Genomic DNA, 20,194 nt, shown 5'->3' with positions numbered 1-20,194 from the left:
ATGAATGTAAAAAACTCCAGCAGAGGAGCAATGAAATGCCCTTGTAACAATTCATTAAAGCTATGGAAAAGGAGACAGATCTAGAGATCAGAGCAGGGATCAACAATCAGGAAGATTCCTAGATATTATTCCAAGTTAAGAAATCTCTCTTTACTCACCTGAAAATGGAAGAGAGGCAGTATTGTCCAGTATTGTCCCCTTGACTGGAACTCAAGAAATCAGGGTTATGTTCCAGGCTCTGCCATTGACCTGCTGAGTGACCTTCGGACTGGAAGCTCTGGAGGGCAATGGCTGTCTCTGTTTTTGTACACTGCCTAGCACAATGAGGTGGGGTCTCTAGGTGCTACTGTAATACAAATAAAAATAAATCACTTCACCTATCTGTGTCTCCTCTGACCCCTTATCTGTCTAGTCTAGGCTGTGAGCTCTTAGGGGTAGGAACTCCCTCCCACTGTTTATATAGTGCCTAGCACAATGGAGACCTGATCTTCTTTGGGGCTTTGAGGTGCCACTGTAATACACAGCATATTGTACTTTTATCTACCGAGTAGATGGATGTGAGATTTAATGACTTCATGTTTGTAAAGTGATGTGACACCAGCTCAACCACTTCCCTTTTGCCCTAACTGCATAGCAGCACTTTTGTTACCTCATAGGGGGGCTTTTTATTTTAATCCCGCAGATTCATGTGATCCTGTCTTGGTCAATAAAATTGTGTTTGATCATTCAAGGGTGCAAAATTGACTGTATATGCACAATGCATTCCTACACTCTGACCCCACCACAGTAACTGATACTTTGATCAAACGGATTATGTCTGTCACATTTAAAATCAAATGGATGTGTTAGACAGATGATTATCTATGGGAGTATCGTTCCTTTGGCTGTTAGCTGAAACACTCATGTACGTGCATGCGTGGCTTTCTTCAACACAGTCACTTCCTGTTGGTAATGAATCTATGGCAACCAGCTTAGTAACTGGAAACACTAGCAACAAATGACTTTTCACACTAAACAGGCAAAAGGGCAGGATTTCTGAAGTCAGGCCAGGTGTGGGATGACAAGGCTGGGCACTCTCAATATCTGGTAAGTTCAATATATTCAGTTTCCAGAACCACTGTATCAAAGTAATTGAAGCTACTCAGTAAATGTAATATAATTTTATACAAGTCACCTTTGTCTTTGCTCTCTTCTGCCCATGCTGTATCTGTTCTGTGGATAAGAAGGGGCTTTGCTCTTCAGGGCTGTCTGGCCAATATCTTTCCCAAGCACTAAATTCACTGCAACAAAAATGTTTAAATGTTAAATTAAAAGTAAAATTTGAAAATCAACACAAAGTCTAACTTTACATGAATTATTTCATTAATCTGTGTGTAAGAATCAGTATGCTTGTAAAGTAATCAATATCCTTGACATTATTTGCTCATTTGCAGACACAAGTTTTGCAGAGATTATTACAATAATTGTTGCAATCTGTGACCCTGTTGGGTGTTTATGTAAAACACTGGTTTGTTAAATAAGAATTTTCTGAAATCTGACCATATTTATCAAAAGAGTAGCCAGATGATAGTCTTTTATTCTAGAGAAGATGAGAGAGTAAAATCCACAGGTAACATTTTTCAAATGCAGCTAAATATCATAGGAGCCTAACTTCCATTTGCAAATGTAATTTAGGAGCATAGCCCCATTAACTTTCAGTTTGAAAAATTGACCCCATGTATAAATATTTTAAAGTAATATAAAAAAATCTAGTTAGACTAGAAGAGTCCTGCTAAATCTTGCCCAGGTTACAAGGTAGCTGTAGCATTGTAAATCTTAACATGACAGCCACAGAAAAGCTATCTCTTCACTTGTCAAATGTCAGCATGATTTCTTTCTCTTGCTAAAAGCATAACCTGTCATAAAACATGACAGAACAGCTACAAGATCAAATTATTGCCCCTTAAATACATCACTATAACACGAGTAACAGGCAACATCAATCTAGTGCTACATTCAAAAGCTGTCTTCAAGCTCATTTGGCTATATCAGCTCCAGCTGTGATTTTTGTCATAGCTCATAAAATATGTAGGATTGGGATGGGACAGGATGCAGATGGGAATCATTTTAGGAAGAATGAAGGTGCAGCAGGTGATGCTGGTGATTCCCCAGGTGGCATAAGCATGAGTCTCTCAGTAGTGTTCGAGGGCACTGTCCTGTGGAGGACTTGATTTAAAACAGAAAATTCCCTGACTTTTCTAGTTTATTTAATGTTGTTAAGGTGCCGATCACCTTATGTAAAAGTCTGATTCAAAGTCTGTTGAAGTGAATGGAAAGGCTCTCATTGACATCAGTGGGTTTTGGATAGTATAGGGGTGTTAACCACATTGACTTCTGGCCAAATTCAAGTCTGGTGAATTACATTCCACCCACTTAAATCCCCCCTGTAATTTCAACTGAATACCTTAATCTTCAGTTCCTGTTGCTCTGCACTGTTAAACAGTTGTTATATTTCACACCAGAAGTGGCTGCATTTCAGTGGTAGGCAAAGTTTTGATTCATTTTTTTTATGTAAAACTCCATTAATAAATATTTTAAAGTCCTTTGGGATCCACTAGAAAATGTAAGTTGTCATTATCATTTAACTTGTATATTTGCTTAAAACCTGGTATGCTGTGTTTGTTCATCTCAAACACCAAATTACCACAATTCCATTTTGTAGGTAACTGCTTATGAGGGAATGGAGAATCCAGGAAGATCCTTGTGTACAGAGCACAAGTACTGCAGAGCAGTGACAGCACTAGATAAACTCTCATGCAGCAACTTTGTAACTAATATTGATCCCTTCTCTAGTAGCTCTTTCATAGTGCATCCTGCTTGGGTTACCAGACCTCTCATCCCCCAAAGGTAACAAAAAGTTCTTGCTTATGTCTGTCATTTGCTTTGCAACACTGTTGACGATTGAAAACAAGCTATGAAGTAAGCCCACTAACTAAAGAAATGCTCTGTGAGACAGGCCTATTGGTGCCAACTGTTCTTTACAAACTCCTTTCTCAGATCTGACAAACTCACTACACTTAATACATCCCTTTCATGGTATTTTTCCATGAAAGGTAGCATGTAAGGTCTCTGCTGAAAGCTTGTAACATATCAATACTCATAATCATCGTTAGATGTGTGTACAGGTAATATTTAAGGAATAATTTAACAGTATTGAAAACTGTCGTATGGTCTTAAAGTCAGTCACCAGAGAATTGTATAACTGGGTAATAGTCCACTCGAGTGGGAGGGAGTTGTCATCCCTCCCTGGTAGGCTGGTGATGTAATACAAGCTTCAATTGTCTAACCATGCCCTATCCTAGAACAGTCATTGGAAAACCATCAAAGCCAACTGCAAACAATCAAAACCACCTGGAGGTAAAAAGAACCATTACAACAGACAGGGGATTGTCCTGTCTGTGAATAAAGATGAAAGACTGATTCAGTATAACACAGGATGGAAAAAGACTCCTTGTATCCATTCATTGAGGAGACATGTTGTTGAATGGGGGGCAGGTTTCATGAAAAATTGGATCCTGGTTCCTGTGATGCCAACCAGAGACTGAACTGGGGGGGAAGGGAGGGAACCTACTTTATTAGCTAGGAAAAGTAACTATTAATAAAGTGTAGGCCCTAGTTTGCATTTTATTATTTGTTTTGTATTATAACTAGATGTTTCCATCACTGTCTCTTGTTTCTAGTGGAGTCTCTCTTCTTTCTTAAATAAACTTTCTTTTGTTTTATCATAAGTGCAGTACATTATACAGAAATGGTCATTTAGGGTAAAAGTGGTAAACTGGAGCACACTGCTCCTTTGAGGACAAATGAGCTGGGATTTCTGAGAGTAGCCAGTACAGGGTCTGGATATCACAGGGGAATGCTTCAAGGGGACTCAGGACACCTCTTGTTAACCTGATCTTAAGGGCAATTAGAGGCTAGTTTCACTTCCAGCATAAGTTAGAGCAAGTACTGTTGTAGGTTATCCCAAACCAGGATCACAGTGTGATCCTACCACAACCACCAAACACCCTCCCCTACAGCGGTGTGAGGCTGAGAGGAGCTGCTGGAGTCATGCAAGCAAGGGATTCTCCTACACAGGCAAATCCTCAGCCAGCTCCTTCTGCCTGCTTTGCACCATAGGGGTGGAACAAAACAGGTCCACTAGGGCCCTGGATCTGGCCCTTGAAGGTTAATAGAGTGTCTTAATTTGACTCATGGAAGCTGTTTGCTCTCACCACTAACCCTTTTCTTTTTATTCAAGGTGTTCATGGATTGGCCACTGTCCCCATTTCCCTGACATAGCATGTAAGGGACTGAAGGTGTGGGAAAAATCAGTGGACATGGCTCATGTTCCTGTTCTAGCAAGAAGGGACTCTGATGGGTTTTATTATCTTGGTACAATAAAGCAGGAGATAGAGGCAAGTGACTATTGGCTCACCTATCTTGTGTAGATATTCTTAATTTACTGTGTCTCCATTACAGTGAGATCTGTTCATTGTAGGAAGTCACCTGGATCACACAGTGACTCCCCCAGAAGATATTCACAAAGGGTCAAATTCATGGATTGCAGAATGCCCCCCAGCAGCACCTCTCTGCCACTTGAACCCCTGCTGTAGGTGGAATTGGGTTGAGGGCAATGGGGGTGCAAAGGCAGATCAGCTGTGCACTGGGGTCCATGCATCATACAGGGTTTCTATCAGTTTTGATATAGGCTGTTGCATGAAGTCAGGAGGCAAGTCACAAACAGAGCATCTGCATTTGTGATTATACCGTTCCAGTGGATTAAAGACCATGTAGAGGGGCAGTAGTGTCCAGTGGTCCTGCCCACCCTACTGTACCTATTGAGTAATGGCATACTGTATGAGTCTGCTCAGGATAACAAAGGTATGGGCTGAGATGACACCTGTATGCAGCCTCTATAGCTCACATTCAGCAGCCTCTTTGCCTCCTTTGCTGGGCCTTCTCTTCCTGATGTCAGACTTTCTGGTAGCTATTCTAGTCTGCAAGAGGGACTGTTGGCTTGTTGAAAGTCAGGGCATGCCCCTTATTCAGAAATCAAGGCAGCTGCTTGTGAGATAAGGACTACCAGCTTGATCTCTTTAGGGAAGCGCCCATTGTAATACTTTGCCTTCCCATTCTTCCACCAGTGCTTATGTTTTTTTTGGAACTTCGTTTTGCCCCCATTGGATCCATCCTGCAAGGTTGCAAGAAGTCTTGCCTCCTGCTGCAAGTCAGGGCTCTCAGCACCTTGCAGGGACAGGCTCTTTGTTTCTGAGCCAGTCCTGCTGGGCACTGAGCCACATTTAGATGAATTTTGTGGTGTTATGGCCAGCGCCCCACCTACTGTTGTGAATAGACAGATAAACATTGATACGGCTGGAAAACTGTTAGTGTGTTATGTATACACTTATGGCTTTATTCCTCTGCAAACCAAGGCACAGCATGTCTTTTCAGAGACACTAGTGAATGCTTTAATTCATTAAGTTGTTAGCATTTAAAACTTTAAAGAAAAAAGGGCCTATTCTTTTTGAAGAGCAGGGGAGTGGTTTGATTCACTTGCTGATGCAAAGCTCCTTAACTGTTTTCTAAAAGATAAAATGCCTGGTTACCCAGTAGGTAATAGGAAAGGATTCATGAGTGAATAGAGAACAGCTCTGAACTGCCTTCAGGTGCTTTGTCACCATCTACATACAGGGTAGCTTGTGAAATCGGCAGCATCACATGAATTACAGCTGGGAACATAATCTCAGGCCTGTAGTGTCTTTTGCAGTGGAGAAAATACAGGTCTTAGTTGTAGTGGATATGGGGGCATATTTTACCAAGGCTGCTGAATACAAACATCCCCCTGTAGTTCTTTCCAGCTCTCTAGCTGAGAGATTAACATAGCATGTGCTGCTTACTGTCACCGTTCCTGCTGTCCTAGAGTTCAGGCCTAGTCTAAGCTGCCATGGAATGGACTGCTGACTGCCTTATATTATGTATTACATGGTGGGCTTCCTCATAATTATGTTTTGTTCCTGGTAACAGGGCAAGAGAGGAACTTACCTGGTAGAGTTTGACAAACCACTTGCATCAGGTGACAAGTATTCAGTATGTGTGCAAAAAACAGCCAGGGATGACATTCTTGAATATGTCAATGGAATGAGGCACTCCATACTCCCTGGAGACAAAGTGCTGGCACCCTGGGAACCAGACCTGGCCAGATATGGCCCTGGAACCATCCTACTGGGCATTGAAACACGGGATCCCCTGAGAGGTAAGAAGGGATCCCCTGAAGTGGTAAGAATGAACACTATTTTTGGTATTGCTACTGTAGCAGACGCATCAGTGCAACTTGCAATGTTTATTTTAAAAATGTATACAGGTTGCAAGGGATGTAGTGGGAACTAGTAATGGATCCTAGAAAGTGCTCCTTAGCAATACCTTGAGCGTGAGAGTTAACTTCTAGATTGATCTACCTTTTATTACGAAAACTGACTTTTTAAATTTGCACCTTCACTATCCACTACATCTAGTCTTTAGCAGTTATTCAGTTTAACTTGCTACTGAAACAAGGCACCAGCTGTAGGGGAAAGGATAACACGTTCAATTCCTGAGACTTGATGCACAGGGAAGCTCTGTTTTCAAATGGGGTAGTGTTAAGAAGATGACTCATCGGAATGCTCCGATGGGCACTGGGTTATTTATACATCCAAGAGCTGATCTGAGCACCCACATGTGGAATTTAGACAGCCTAATAATCGATCCATGTTTGACAATTTGGGCCTGTTTGCTTATCAAAATACTGGTAAAATGTTAATAGATTCACTGCCAAATGTGGCCACAATACCAAAAGTTACCCAGACAATTACCATTTGCGTCGACTTTATGTGGGGACAAATTTGCAGGAAAACTTCTGTGATAGGAAAACAGGTCTGTGATAGCTGCCTCCATATCATACAGTATATGATAAGGGTGTTCCTGCTTTCTGACAAAGGTAGAAAACATGTATTAAATTGCTAAGTATTTCCCAACCAGAGCGGTACTGTCTAATGGTATCTTACCTTTTTCTTTTCAATAGCCTCAGAGGATGAAGAAATCATGGTCTGTTTTTGGAATGACAAGAAAGTGAAAGTACCACTAGGTGTGGCCTTATGGATTCCACCAGACACGTGGGAAAGGATAGTAGAGATGATTCACATGCCCTTCACCAGCCGATTAAAGCTTACAAACCCCCCCACCACCACTAGCTCTTACACTTCTACTTGCAGACTTCTAAGAGCCCCCATCCATTCATGTGCTTTAGACGATGGGCTAAGTAAGTACAGGTGGCCGTGGCCATGGCCATTTATCTGCCCCCCTTTCCATAGTAATTGTCACAGTATATGCTGTTCACCAGTCCATGTGGGATGCATCTGCTGCTCCCATCCCAAATTCAGTGCCTGGCAGCCTCTACTATCCACATCTTTGCTCCCTCAAAGAAGCACTAAACAGCAAGAGTCCAATAACAAGCCCACTGTACAACTTCTAGAATTGGAAAGTCCAAAGGAAAATGAACGAGCAGCAGCTGCTACTACTGCTGCTTCCTCCTCCTCCTCCTCCTCCTCCTCTGATTTAGAAAGTGAGGAAGAGATGGGCCTAACGAAGAGCATGGTGGTGGATAGTGCTGTTAATACAGATTCTAGCCTTTTAAAAAAACCCAAACTGAAAGATGCTGCAAGACCTGAATGGAAGTATTGGAAGAGAAGCCACACCAAGTCACATCCTAGGAATCCAGGTATATTTCATCTCTTTCCTTGGTTACTTGTCAACAGGTGCTTCTTCACTGAAAGCATTCTATAACCCTCTTCAGTCTGGCACTGTATCTCATTCAGTGTCAGACTTGAATGCAGGCCTATATCTCTGCTAGCAGTGACACAGATGTACTTGTAAATGTCTACCTTACCTTATTTCAACATTGGTAGACAAAGTGTGTATGATGCATAGAAAGCAGAAAACAAATCTGACAATATGTCATTAATCCTTTAACTACTACCTAGAATTTAAAATAGATTAAATAAATTCATAAATCTTAAATTCATAAAAATGTTTTGTAACCCCACTCCCCTTTTTAAAAAACAAAGCAAAACTTTGTATTGATGCCTGGTTTAGGCCCCAGTTAACAATCCCTTTAATTAATTTCTATAAATGCAAGATCTGCACCAAGTTTTGCCCTCTTCATCACATGTAAGGGCTCCTCTTTCAGTACTTTATCCAGTGGAAAACCATACAAAAATGGAATCAGATTCAGGCGCGTGCGCACACACACAAATATATGCACAACTCTAAAATCCTGATCTTCCCCCCAACCCTGCCACATTTTTCGTGGTGCCATCCACACAATTAACTTTTACTTAAGCAACGAATATCCAGAACCAGAAATCATGCACCTACAAGAGTTCCTTTTAGGTTTAAATTGCACTTTCCTTTCCAAATGACTACCATTTTTTTTCTTTAATGTAAAAGTAAGATTATGCATATTAAATATAGTATCTATATCCCCAGGAATCAGCATTCCCAGCAGCAAGTGTACAAAGGGGAAAGCAGAATCCGGAACCATTTTCTCCTTGGACATGCACCCTGTTGCACCAACCAACCAGAGTGCAATGTTTGAAACTATTGAACAGTCTCCAAGAAGACATCTCACGCTGAAAGATGTCTTAATCTACCATGATTTCAAGCCATCACGGAGGGTAAGTAATCTATGGTGAAACAGTATTATAATTAGGTACCTTGGTTCTTTAAATTGAAGATGATGTTGTTCTGGATATCAGCTGAAGAAGCAAATGGCCCTGAAGTTACCCTGTTGCCTGCTAAACATCCCCACCTCCCTCCCAGGCAAGCCCCATATCTGTGTTGGGGAGAGAGCTCCTCTTCCAATTCAAGACACAACTGGGCAGGATCTGAATCCATCTTACAGTTCAAAAAACTAAAACTTGGCATGTAACTAGATGGTGATTCAATGGAGCTTGTAACCTTGGAGACTGAGCCAATGCCCACTGAAGTCATGGGAGCTGGATTAGGGCCTTAGGAAGGTAAGCAACTCCTATAGGATGCTTGATCCTGGGAATGGATGGCTCTGAAATTCAGGAGTAATAGAATCCAAGCAAGGAGCTCTCCTTCCTTCTACTTCTCCCAGTGCAGCTCTGCACCAGGCTCACTCCATGGAGGACATTTTATACTGCCCCAAAGCCTGATGCGTGTGGGTATTTTTCTAGAAATCAGTCCTGTAGATCAGATTCTGAAAGAATTTTTTCTCTCTAAAAATAGCAGACAATTTAGAGAGAATACTGCTCTAGAGTTCAGCTAGAGCAGGGGTCGGCAACCGGTGGCATGCAAGCCGATTTTGCCTGGCACGCGGCTGCCAGCCGAGGTCCCAGCCGCCGGCCCCGCTCAGCGCGCTGCTGGCTGAGTGAATGGAACCCCAGGCCTGCAGGAGGCTGAACGGGGCTGACGGCCGGGACCCCAGACCAGTGGCAGGCGCGCCCCCCGGCTCATAGACTCATAGGTCAGAAGGGACCATTATGATCATCTAGTCTGACCTCCTGCACAAAGCAGGCCAAAGAATTTTACCCATCCACTTCTATAACAAACCCCTAACCTATGTCTGAGTTATTGAAGTCTTCAAATTGTGATTTGAAGACCTCAAGCTGCAGAGAATCCTCCAGCAAGTGGCCCATGCCCCATGCTGCAGAGGAAGGTGAAAAACCTCCAGGGCCTCTGCCAATCTGCCCCGGAGGAAAATTCCTTCCTGACCCCAAATATGGCGATCAGTTAAACCCTGAGCATGTGGGCAAGACTCACCCGCCAGCACCCAGGAAAGAATTCTCTGCAGTAACTCAGATCCCATCCCATCTAACATCCCATCACAGACCAAAAATTAATTGCCAAAATTAGGCTATCCCATCATACCATCCCTTCCATAAACTTATCAAGCTTAGTCTTAAAGCCAGATATGTCTTTTGCCCCCACTACTCCCCTTGGAAGGCTGTTCCAGAACTTCGCTCCTCTAATGGTTAGAAACCTTCGTCTAATTTCAAGTCTAAACTTCCTAGTGTCCAGTTTATATCCATTTGTTCTTGTGTCCACATTGGTACTAAGCTTAAATAATTCCTCTCCCTCCCTAATATTAATCCCTCTGATATATTTATAAAGAGCAAGCATATCCCCCCTCAACCTTCTTTTGGTTAGGCTAAACAAGCCAAGCTCTTTGGAGTCTCCTTTCATAAGACAGGTTTTCCATTCCTCGGATCATCCTAGTAGCCCGTCTCTGAACCTGTTCCAGTTTGAATTCATCCTTCTTAAACATGGGAGACCAGAACTGCACACAGTATTCCAGATGAGGTCTCACCAGTGCCTTATATAACGGTACTAACACCTCCTTATCTTTGCTGGAAATACCTCGCCTGATGCATCCTAAAACTGCATTAGCTTTTTTAACAGCCATATCACACTGGCGGCTCATAGTCATCCTGTGATCAACCAATACTCCAAGGTCCTTCTCCGCCTCTGTTACTTACAACTGATGTGTTCCCAATTTATAACTAAAATTCTTATTATTAATCCCTAAATGCATGACCTTGCACTTTTCACTATTGAATTTCATCCTATTAGTATTACTCCAGTTTACAAGGTCATCCAGATCTTTCTGTATGATATCCCGGTCCTTCTCTGTGTTAGCAATACCTCCCAGCTTTGTGTCGTCTGCAAACTTTATTAGCACATTCCCGCTTTTTGTGCCAAAGTCAGTAATAAAAAGGTTAAATAAGATTGGTCGCAAAACTGATCCCTGAGGAACTCCACTAGTAACCTCCTTCCAGCCTGACAGTTCACCCTTCAGTACGACCCGTTGTAGTCTCCCCTTTAACCAGTTCCTTATCCGCCTTTCAATTTTCATATTGATCCCCATCTTTTCCAATTTAACTAATAATTCCCCATGTGGAACCGTGTCAAATGCCTTACTGAAATCGAGGTAAATTAGATCTACTGCATTTCCTTTGTCTAAATAATCTGTTACCTTCTCAAAGAAGGAGATCAGGTTGGTTTTGCACGATCTACCTTTTGTAAAACCATGTTGTAATTTGTCCCAATTACCATTGACCTCAATGTCCTTAACTACTTTCTCTTTCAAAAATTTTTCCAAGACCTTACATACTACAGATGTCAAACTAATAGGCCTATAGTTACTCGGATCACTTTTTTTTCCCTTTCTTAAAAATAGGAACTATGTTAGCAATTCTCCAGTCGTACGGTACAACCCCTGAGTTTACTGATTCATTAAAAATTCTTGCTAATGGGCTTGCAATTTCATGTCTGTTCCTTTAATATTCTTGGATGAAGATTATCTGGGCCCTCCGATTTTGTCCCATTAAGCTGTTTGAGTTTGGCTTCTACCTCACATGTGGTAATATCTACCTCCATATCCTCATTCCCATTTGTCATCCGTCCATTATCCCTAAGCTCCTCATTAGCCTTATTAAAGACTGAAGCAAAGTATTTATTTGGCTATTGGGCCATGCCTAGGTTATCTTTAACCTCCATTCCATCCTCAGTGTTTAGCAGTCCCACTTCTTCTTTCTTTGTTTTCTTCTTATTTATATGGCTATAGAACCTTTTACTACTGGTTTTAATTCCCTTTGCAAGGTCCAACTCTACATGGCTTTTAGCCTCTCTCACTTCATCCGTACATGTTCTGACCTCAATAAGGTAGCTTTCCTTGCTAATCCCGCCCATCTTCCACTCCATCACTCACTCAGTTTCTGCAGCTCCTGGGAGTGTGAGCCACCGGGGCCTGGGGCCCTGAGCCTGCTGTGGGAGGGGCGGTGGCTCACACTCCCGGGAGCTGCAGAGCCTGAGCACGGCAAGGAGGGAGCCAGGGGGCACACGGGGACTGCTGCCTGCATGCATCCACTGCAGGAGCCTCCCGGGGGGAGCCACTGGGCCACAGCCTGGGCAGGCGTGCCCCCCCCCACTCCCTCCTCACTGCACTCGGGTTCTGCAGCTCCTGGAAGTGTGAGCCACCGCTGCCCCTCCTGCTGCTCCCCCCACCTCAGCACTCTGCGGGGGGCAGCGTGTTTTGCCTCCATGTGGAGCCAGCCTCTGACCGGAATGGGCCTGGTAAGGGGAGTCCCGGGGGGCAGTCAGGGAGCAGGGTGAGGATTGGATGGGTTGGGAGTCCCGGGGGTCTATCAAGGGCCAGGAGTGTGGATAAGGGTTGGGGCAGTCAGGGGACAGGTAGGGGGTAGAGTTCTAGGGGGGCAGTTAGGGTAGGGGGGGGTCTCAGGAAGGGGCAGTCAGGGTACAAGGAACAGGGAGGCTTAGGTAGGGGTGGGGTTCTGGGGGGCAGTTAGGGGCAGGGGTCCCGGGGGTGTTGGGGGTTCTGACCAAGGCAATCGGGGTGGGAAGTGGGAGGGAGTGGGTGGGGTCGGGGCTAGGGCACAGCTCTCCTCTCTTTTGATTGTTGAAATATGGTAACCCTAGGCGAGGGTAGAGCCCAGGGGGGCACACGGGGGCTGGCGCCCACATACATCCACTGCAGCCTGCAGGAGCCCCCAGGGGGGCACTGGGCCGCAGCAGGGGGGGCACAGCTGCTCCCTGCTAGCAGCACCACTGCCTTTGCAGGGCTGCTGCTCTCCTGCACCGCGCTGGTTCCTCCAGGGCTGCTGCAAGCGGTACACTCTGGCTCTCCGGTGCCTCCGGAAGGTGGCTCCTCCCTGCTGAGCTGCCCAATCCCGGCAAAGCCAGTGAGTGGATTTCGGGGTGGGGAGGGCTTGGGGCAGGGGGAGGCTGTGCACCCTCCAGGGCAGTTCAGGGGGCAGGGAGGGGGGAACCTAGTCTGGGGAGCAGCCCCTCGACATGGCTGGCCCCTGGGGTTTATAAAGGCTTGTTGGGATTTGCCCTCAATGAACCGGTGTACGGGGGGCGCAAGGTGGAAGTTTCGCCTAGGGCGCAAAATATCCTTGCACCGGCCCTGCCCCAGGGGGTGCATGCACCTCAGGTTAAACACTAAAGCACTAAACTGATAAGATCTGCATTTTAATTTAATTTTAAATGAAGCTTCTTTAACATTTTAAAAAACTTACATACAACAATAGTTTATAGACTTATAGAGACCTTCTAAAAACGTTAAAATGTGTTACTGACACGCGAAACCTTAAATGAGAGTGAATAAATGAAGACTCGGCACACCACTTCTGAAAGGTTGCCGACCCCTGAGTTAGAGGATACAAAATGCATAAACTGAGTCAAGAGGAAAGAAGACTAAAGTCCTAGTTTTCATGCTTCATTTCTCCCAGCCACAGGCCACTCCTTTTTTAGAGAAACTTGGAGAAAATCAAATAGAATGTGAACGCCAGAGAAGAGCCTGCATGGAACAAAAAAGAAAGAAAAAAATCCAGCAGCAGCAGCGGGAGTGTGAAAGAGAACAGCAGGCTGAAGAGAAGTACTACACTGCACAGGAACACCGGAGGTACATCACACAGGTCAAGTATTAGCTACTCTGCATCTTCCCTCTTTTGGTTCTATGGACTTTGACTACAGAGTAAAGCATTGTGCACACTAAACTTAGATGATTTCGGTTTTCAAAGGACAAAGCTCTTTCTACTGGTATATATTCCTTAGAACTGAAACTGAAATATCTTGGAATATCTGTTCTACACACACTAGTGTTTTAATTCCAGTGAAGAACTCCTAATAGAAAATATGCACAGGAATTTCAGCTGTTTGAGCAGAATGAGTGTCTAGTTTAAATTAGCAATAAATGTCCACATTGTGCTCTGTTGTAACTGATTTATACCTTTCTTCGGAAACCGCTGTTCATAGGCTTCTCTGAAACAAGTATAAAACTTGAGACATACTGTACATTAATGGTTAATGGGTAGGTCATGTCAGATACCTGTTTCTAGCAATTTTGGAATAAGTGACTAAGAAGTCATATCTCGCTGGACCGGGCTTGAACACAAACCCCTATGTCTCACACAATTTTTACTGAAGTCAATAGTTTTGCATGTGGGATGACTGCAGGGTTAGGCCCTGTATTTTTATAAAGACTATAAAGAAACTACATGAAGAGACTGAGTTGCATCTGTGGCTGGCCATCTTGTTCCCTGTGGTACTGGTGGCAGTAACAGAAGAGACATTCCTTCTCTGATTGATTAAATATTTAAAGGGTTGACTCAATAGGACATTCCCCAAAAGACGCAGGCCCAATTTAATGTCAAACTAATGTTGTGAGACCAAGTTACAATGTGACTGTCCCTAAACACAGTTAAAGCACAGTTCTATCTTGTACTCTAGATGGAGCCTTAAACTACTTGACCACATCCGTTATAAACATACAACTGTAAGAGCCAACTAAAACTTCAGGGTGGGTTTTCAAAAGTGCTCAGCTTTGGCCTAACTTTGCTCCCAAGGACGTGAATAGTGAAAGTCCCACTGAGTGCTTCTGAAACTCTAGCCTAAGGTTTATTATTTTTAAAACATTTATATTCCAGTGAAGAGTTTATACACATGTAAAACTGCTTCCACTGGGAAAGCTACACCAGCCACGTCTATTTATTGTGAGGATAGGAGAAGAGCAGACAAAAACACTGATTCTTTTTAGAACAATGCTTAACTCATTGGGTTTTTCTTCTCCAGGAACAAGAAACTGCAGCATTTCGAGAATGAAGATAAGAAGGTAAAAGAACAAGACAGAAAGCAGAATCAGACAATGAAAACAAAGCAACTCGCACAGCAGAGGACAAACCTGAAGATGCAGACCATGGCAGAGGAGGACAGGCAGAAAGGACAGCAAAGACTAGCTCATCTGCAACGAGTCAGAGAGACACATGATGAGAGGGAATGTAATAAGTGTATAGATGAAGAAATTAAAGAGAAACAATCTCAGGTAAACTACCCATCTATACAGGGTTATTTTTATACAGTGAATAAAGTGTGCCCTCATCATAAAGCTCTCTGCTCTAATGACCTTCACCTCTCCTTTAACCAAACAAAATCTGTAGGTAGCCAGAATAGCTTTATGGATAGTAGCACCACCTTAACCAACTGAAATAAATTCCATTTAGATGGAAATGAGGTAAGTACCTTCACTCTCCTGTCCAGGGGAAGTGTGTCTTTCCATATTAAGTTCCCACTGTGCTGGATTAGAAGCCAACACTCTTGAGGAGAGAGGAACAACAAGTAATAGCACAGAAAACCTGAAAAATTGGAAATTGAGAGAGCAAGGTTTTAATAAGCCTCCCATTTGTTCTCATGGTTTCAAAAAGTCTGTGACAGGGATTTCAGCATGATGGTTTCTCTCTTGTAGGAAGCCCAAAGGAGAAGAGTGGAGACCCAGTACAAGTTAATGGCAGAAAAGATCTCTCAAGATGAAAAACGGAAGGGAAAGTAACCAGATAGCACAGAACAAAGGAGATACAAATATTTATGTAGAATTCCAACCGCTGTTATGGCTACCATACTTAAAGCTTCCCCCAAATAAAATCTACTAGAACCTTATTAGAATAAGCCAAGTAAAAGTTTGCATATGCATACTAAAACACATGACACCCATTTTATTCATAGGTGCCCATTCAGCAAGCTACCTGAAGCCCATGAGAAGTCCCACTGACTGCAGTGGGATTACTCATTCTTAAATTAAGCACATGTTGAAATGCCTTGCTGAATCAGGGCCACTGAAATGGGAGTTAATCATGTGTGTATGCGTTTTGCTCATGTGGGATTTAGCTTAATGAAAGTGAAAACTAAGGGTATGTCTACTCTACAAGACTATTTCGAATCAACCTTATGAAGTCGAATTTGTGTATCCACACTAAAAACACTAATTCGACTGTGTGAGTCCACAGTAACGGGGCCAGCGTCGAATTTGGAAGCGGTGCACTGTGGGAAGCTATCCCACAGTTCCCACACTCCCCGATGCCCATTGGAATTCTGGGATTTCCCCCCAATGCCTGCTGGGGGGAAAAAATGTGTCGAGGGTGGTTTTGGGTAACTGTCATCATTGAACCGTCAATCACGCCCTCCCTCCCTGAAAGCGCCAGCGGGAAATCTGTTAGCGCACTTTTCTGGTCAGTGACAGCGCGGACGCCACAGCACTGCGAGCATGGAGCCCGCTGCGATCATCACTGCACTTATGGCCGTTGTCAACTCCTCGCACCTTATCGTCCACCTCTTCCACAGTCAGCTGCTGAGAAATCGGGCTACTTTTCAAAGGTGCTGCGAGCACTGGTGGACCATGGGGGACGTTTTACCAACATCAACGTCGGGTGGCCAGGCAAAGTTCATGACGCGTGTGTTTTCAGGAACTCTGCTCTGTTTAGACGCCTGCAGGAAGGTAGTTTCTTCCCGGACCACAAAATAACTCTTGGATATGCAGATGCCTATAGTGATCCTCGGGGACCCAGCCTACCCGCTAATGCCCTGCCTCGTGAAGCCCTATGCAGGCACCTTGCACAGCAACAAGGAACTCTTCAAGTACCAGCGAGCAGCGAGACCTGTGACTGTTCAGTTTCTTTACAGAGAAGCTGAACCTGCCCCCGTTTCTTTACCAAGTTACTGTTGACCAGCATCTGCAGTTACATACCCCGTCCACCCCGCTTCCCCCACTTCCAACACACATTTAAAAACAAAATACATGTTCCACTGTAACTTTACAAAGGTTTCTTTATTGATGACTTTGCATTAAAGGATTGAAACTGGGACGCAGACTGTGCTGGGTAGGGTGTGCGGTGATGTAAAGACCACCTCTAAACTCGAGGAATGAGAGGCTCCTGCTCCCAGAGCGGTCTGCAGTGCTGGACTGGTTGTTTCAACGGAGCCTGCCATCCCTCCTTTTTGGGACTCTGTGTGCGGGGGCTATGTGGCCTTGTGGCGGGGGAGGACAGATACAGATTCCTCTGCTGCGTGGCTCTGTGGTCCAGGACAAGGACTGTTGCATGAGATCTGTAACCGCCCTCCCCCGCTACAAAGTCACGTACCCCCCCACCCACACAGAACCTGCAAACCACCTCCCATACCGACCAGGCTGCCTACTGACTGCACTGTGTGTGTGACCTGCTGCTGATCCTGCCCCTGTCTCTGTACCCTGCTAAAGGTGACTGTCCTATGCAATACCCTACCCCCTTCCCCACCCACCCCTTCAAACGCAGCGTTGTGTAAAAAAGCATGACAGAAACAGTAATTAACAGCAAAGTATTTTTAATAATTAACCAGACAGTCAGGGGATTAAACTGGGATTGGGGCTAGGGTGAGTCAGGAAGGGAAGGAATTCTCAAAAATTACGGTATGAGAGCTTTTGGGTACTTGAGCACTCTGCTGGGGTGCAGTGACAGTTTTCACGGGCCCTGGCGCCACTCCTTCTGGTTACTTTGGGTGACGGGAGGTATGGGACTTTGTGGCGGGGGAGGGCGGTTGCAGATACACTGTGGGGGGGCTCTGTCCTCCTGGCTGCGGTCCTGCAGAACATCCACAAGGCACCGGAGCGTGTCCGTTTGCTCCCTCATTAGTCCAAGCAGTGTTTGAGTCGCTTGCTTGTCTTCCTCACGCCACCTCTCCTCCCGTTCGCTGTGTGAGCGCTGCTGCTGAGAGAGGGTCTCCCTCCACTGGCTCTGCTGGTCCGCCTCGGCTCGGGAGCACCCCATAACTTCAGCGATCACCTCGTCCCGTGTCTCTCTCTTTCGCCGCCTAATCTTTGCCAGCCTCTGTGAGGGGGATGCTGTGGCAGGTCTGGAGACTGTCGAAGCTGTGTGATAGGAAAGAGGGAGTGAATTCCTTGCAAAGATACATTTCTGCGAACAATGAACACAGTCTAGTCTGTGTCTGTGAACAACACCATGCACAGCACCTATCTCGTCCGCACTCCTGCAGCAGGCAATCCTGAAAGCATAAACTCTGCCCCTGTTCTACCCCATCGCAGTGTCCCCCGACCCTTGCACTTCTGGGTTGAGATCCCAGTGCATGATGGTGCAAATTTCATTGTTGCCGGTGGTCCTGGGTAAATGTAGTCAGTCATTCCTTCCTCCGGGAAAGCAATGCCAGACAATCATTTCGAGCCCGTTTTCCCTGTATTGCCCTGGCATACGCCATAGCGTGGCAACCATGGAGCCTGTTTTGCCTTTTGTCACTGTCACCGTATGTATACTAGATGCCGCGGACAGAGGCGATTCAGCAGCCCTACACAGCAGCATTCATTTGCTTTTGCATGACAGCAGAGATGGTTATCAGCCATATTGCACCATCAACCACGCCAATGTAAATTGGCAAGGTGATGACGGGTAGCTGTCCTATTGCACTACAGCTTCTGCTGCTGTCATAGGTGCCCGTGGCCGAGATCGGCCGGGGGCGCAAAAGACAAAACTGGGAATGACTCCCCAAGTCTATCCCTCCTTTATGGTATCTAAAAATAGAAACAGTCCTGCCTAGAATATGGGGCAACTGTACCAGGGTTTTAGTGTATCAGAGAACTACAGAGCACAGCCGCTCTGTGTCAGATCCCACAGGAATGACGAGCTGCGTGCCATTCACAGGGGGTGCCCCTGCAACAACCCTACCTGTTGCTTCCCTCCTCCTCCAGCCTTCCTGGGCTACCGTTGTAGTGTCCCCCCATTTGTATGCTGAAGTAATAAGGAATGCAGGAATAAGAAACAGTGACTTGTTAGGGAAATGAAATGAGGGTAAGGCAGCCTCCAGCTGCTATGATAGTCCAGGCATTACAGAATCTTTTCTTTACACATGAAGGGCGGGGGCTGATGGAGCTCAGCCCCCTGTTGCTATGATGAAGACGGTTAGCAGGCCGTCTACTTATGGGCTGATGATGAGGACAGGTAGCAGTCCTATTGCACTACATCATCTACCGCAAGGCTGATGATGAGGACGGGTACCAGTTGTTTTGCACCATCAGTCACCCATGAGGCGGGGGAGGGGGGGCGAGGATGCTACCGTAGCGTGACACAGCATCGAGTCTACCAGCAGCATTCAGTACACATAGGGTGACATTTACAAGAGTCAAGAGAGGATTTCTTTCCCTTTTCCTTCTGGGGGTGGAGGGTGGCTGTACATTGACGAGCTATGCCCTGAACCACCGCGGACCCTGTGTTTGACCCTAGAAGCATTTGGAGCTCAGCCAAGAATGCAAATGCTTTTCGGACACAGCGGGAACTGTGGGATAGCTTGCGTCCTCAGCCCCCCCGCTCCCTCCCTCCTTCCCTCCATGAGCGTCCATTTGATTCTTTGGCTTCCCGTTACGCTTGTCACGCAGCAGCGTGCTGACTCTCTGCTACGCCGTCTGTCCGGAGATTTTTTTAAAATACTTTGGACCAGGCGTAACATTACGGTAATTACCCTAATTAGATGCAGGACTCTCCGAGCGAGATCGCCCTGAGGACGGTCACTGAAGGAGATAGAGAGCGCATGCTGCGTGAAAGCCAGCACAAACCAGGGGCCTATGCAGCCGTGCTCGGGGAGGCAATGCTCCCTGAGTACCTCATGAAAGCCTGGCAAGGAAAAGTGTGCTACCACGGAGCACCCAATAAGGCAGCTCTCCCCAGGAACCTCCTGCGGAGGCTTTTCGATTACCTCCAGGAGAGCTTCGTGGAGATCTCCCAGGAGGATTTCTGATTTATCCCTATATAGATATATATATATATATAGATATATAGATATATATATATAGATATATAGATATATATATATAGATATATATAGATATATATAGATATATATGTGTAGAGAGAGAGAGACCTCCTTTTCACATACTTCAGATTCCTGTTATATTAAGAATAAAAGTTTACATGTTTAAAGCACTTACCGAGTGATCCTTCCCCTGATTCAGGGTCCAGGTTAACGGCTGGGGAGGGTTGGTAGGGGCTCTCCGTGAGGGTGATGAAGAGATCCTGGCTGTCAGGGAAACCAGCGTTGTAAGCGCTGTCGCCTGCCTCGTCCTCCACAAACCCTTCCTCATCTTCCGTGTCCGCGAACATCGCCGAGGAACTGGCCGTCGACACTGTCCCATCGTCAGAGTCCATGGTCACTGGACTCTGGGGCAGTGGTGGCAGGCTCCATAGCGTCCGTTTGCCGCTTTGATTTTTTGGTAGCCTTGTCTGGGGTCCTTGATTTTCATGCGGCGCTGCGTTGCATCCCGCCTGTATCCTCTGTCTCTCAT

General features: G+C 45.3%; 2 protein-coding genes and 1 long non-coding RNA gene across 10 annotated transcripts in view; 2 read left to right on the top strand and 1 right to left on the bottom strand.

Moving 5' to 3' along the window:
• Positions 1-20,194, top strand: part of LOC123369342 (maestro heat-like repeat-containing protein family member 7) — a 1,253,347-nt gene that overhangs the window by 1,190,759 nt on the left and 42,394 nt on the right. The gene's annotated exons all lie outside the window — the stretch shown is intronic.
• Positions 176-1,673, bottom strand: LOC123369371. The gene is made up of 3 exons (XR_006579017.1): positions 1,540-1,673; positions 1,175-1,280; positions 176-346 (listed from the first exon to the last, which is right to left on the bottom strand). It is a non-coding gene; the product is annotated as an uncharacterized LOC123369371 (long non-coding RNA).
• Positions 998-15,891, top strand: C4H11orf16 (chromosome 4 C11orf16 homolog). 7 transcript variants are annotated; one of them, XM_045014837.1, is made up of 9 exons: positions 2,110-2,151; positions 2,702-2,886; positions 4,280-4,436; positions 6,046-6,274; positions 7,079-7,774; positions 8,542-8,729; positions 13,332-13,504; positions 14,674-14,923; positions 15,344-15,891. In XM_045014837.1, the coding sequence occupies exons 1-9, from the start codon at positions 2,116-2,118 to the stop codon at positions 15,425-15,427; spliced, it is 1,998 nt and encodes a 665-aa protein (XP_044870772.1). In that variant the 5' UTR covers positions 2,110-2,115; the 3' UTR covers positions 15,428-15,891. The 7 variants fall into 7 exon arrangements, with proteins under 7 accessions (XP_044870771.1, XP_044870772.1, XP_044870768.1 ...); XM_045014836.1 differs by lacking the exons at positions 2,110-2,151; positions 15,344-15,891 and adding an exon at positions 998-1,086 and having other exon boundaries at positions 14,674-15,274; XM_045014833.1 differs by lacking the exon at positions 15,344-15,891 and having other exon boundaries at positions 14,674-15,323.

The sequence above is a fragment of the Mauremys mutica genome, chromosome 4 (genome assembly GCF_020497125.1).
Source record: "Mauremys mutica isolate MM-2020 ecotype Southern chromosome 4, ASM2049712v1, whole genome shotgun sequence".
In the NCBI taxonomy this organism is placed as follows: Eukaryota; Metazoa; Chordata; order Testudines; family Geoemydidae; genus Mauremys; species Mauremys mutica.
Note: the sequence above shows the minus strand (reverse complement) of the source record. Positions and strands in the feature narration are given on the sequence as shown.

Coding starts and splice junctions, on each gene's coding strand:
- C4H11orf16 (XM_045014833.1), top strand. CDS start 2,116: ATGAAGGTGCAGCAGGTGATGCTGGTGATTCCCCAG. Junction 4,437..6,045: donor CAATAAAGCAGGAGATAGAG/GCAAGTGACTAT, acceptor TCCTGGTAACAG/GGCAAGAGAGGAACTTACCT. Junction 6,275..7,078: donor AACACGGGATCCCCTGAGAG/GTAAGAAGGGAT, acceptor TCTTTTCAATAG/CCTCAGAGGATGAAGAAATC.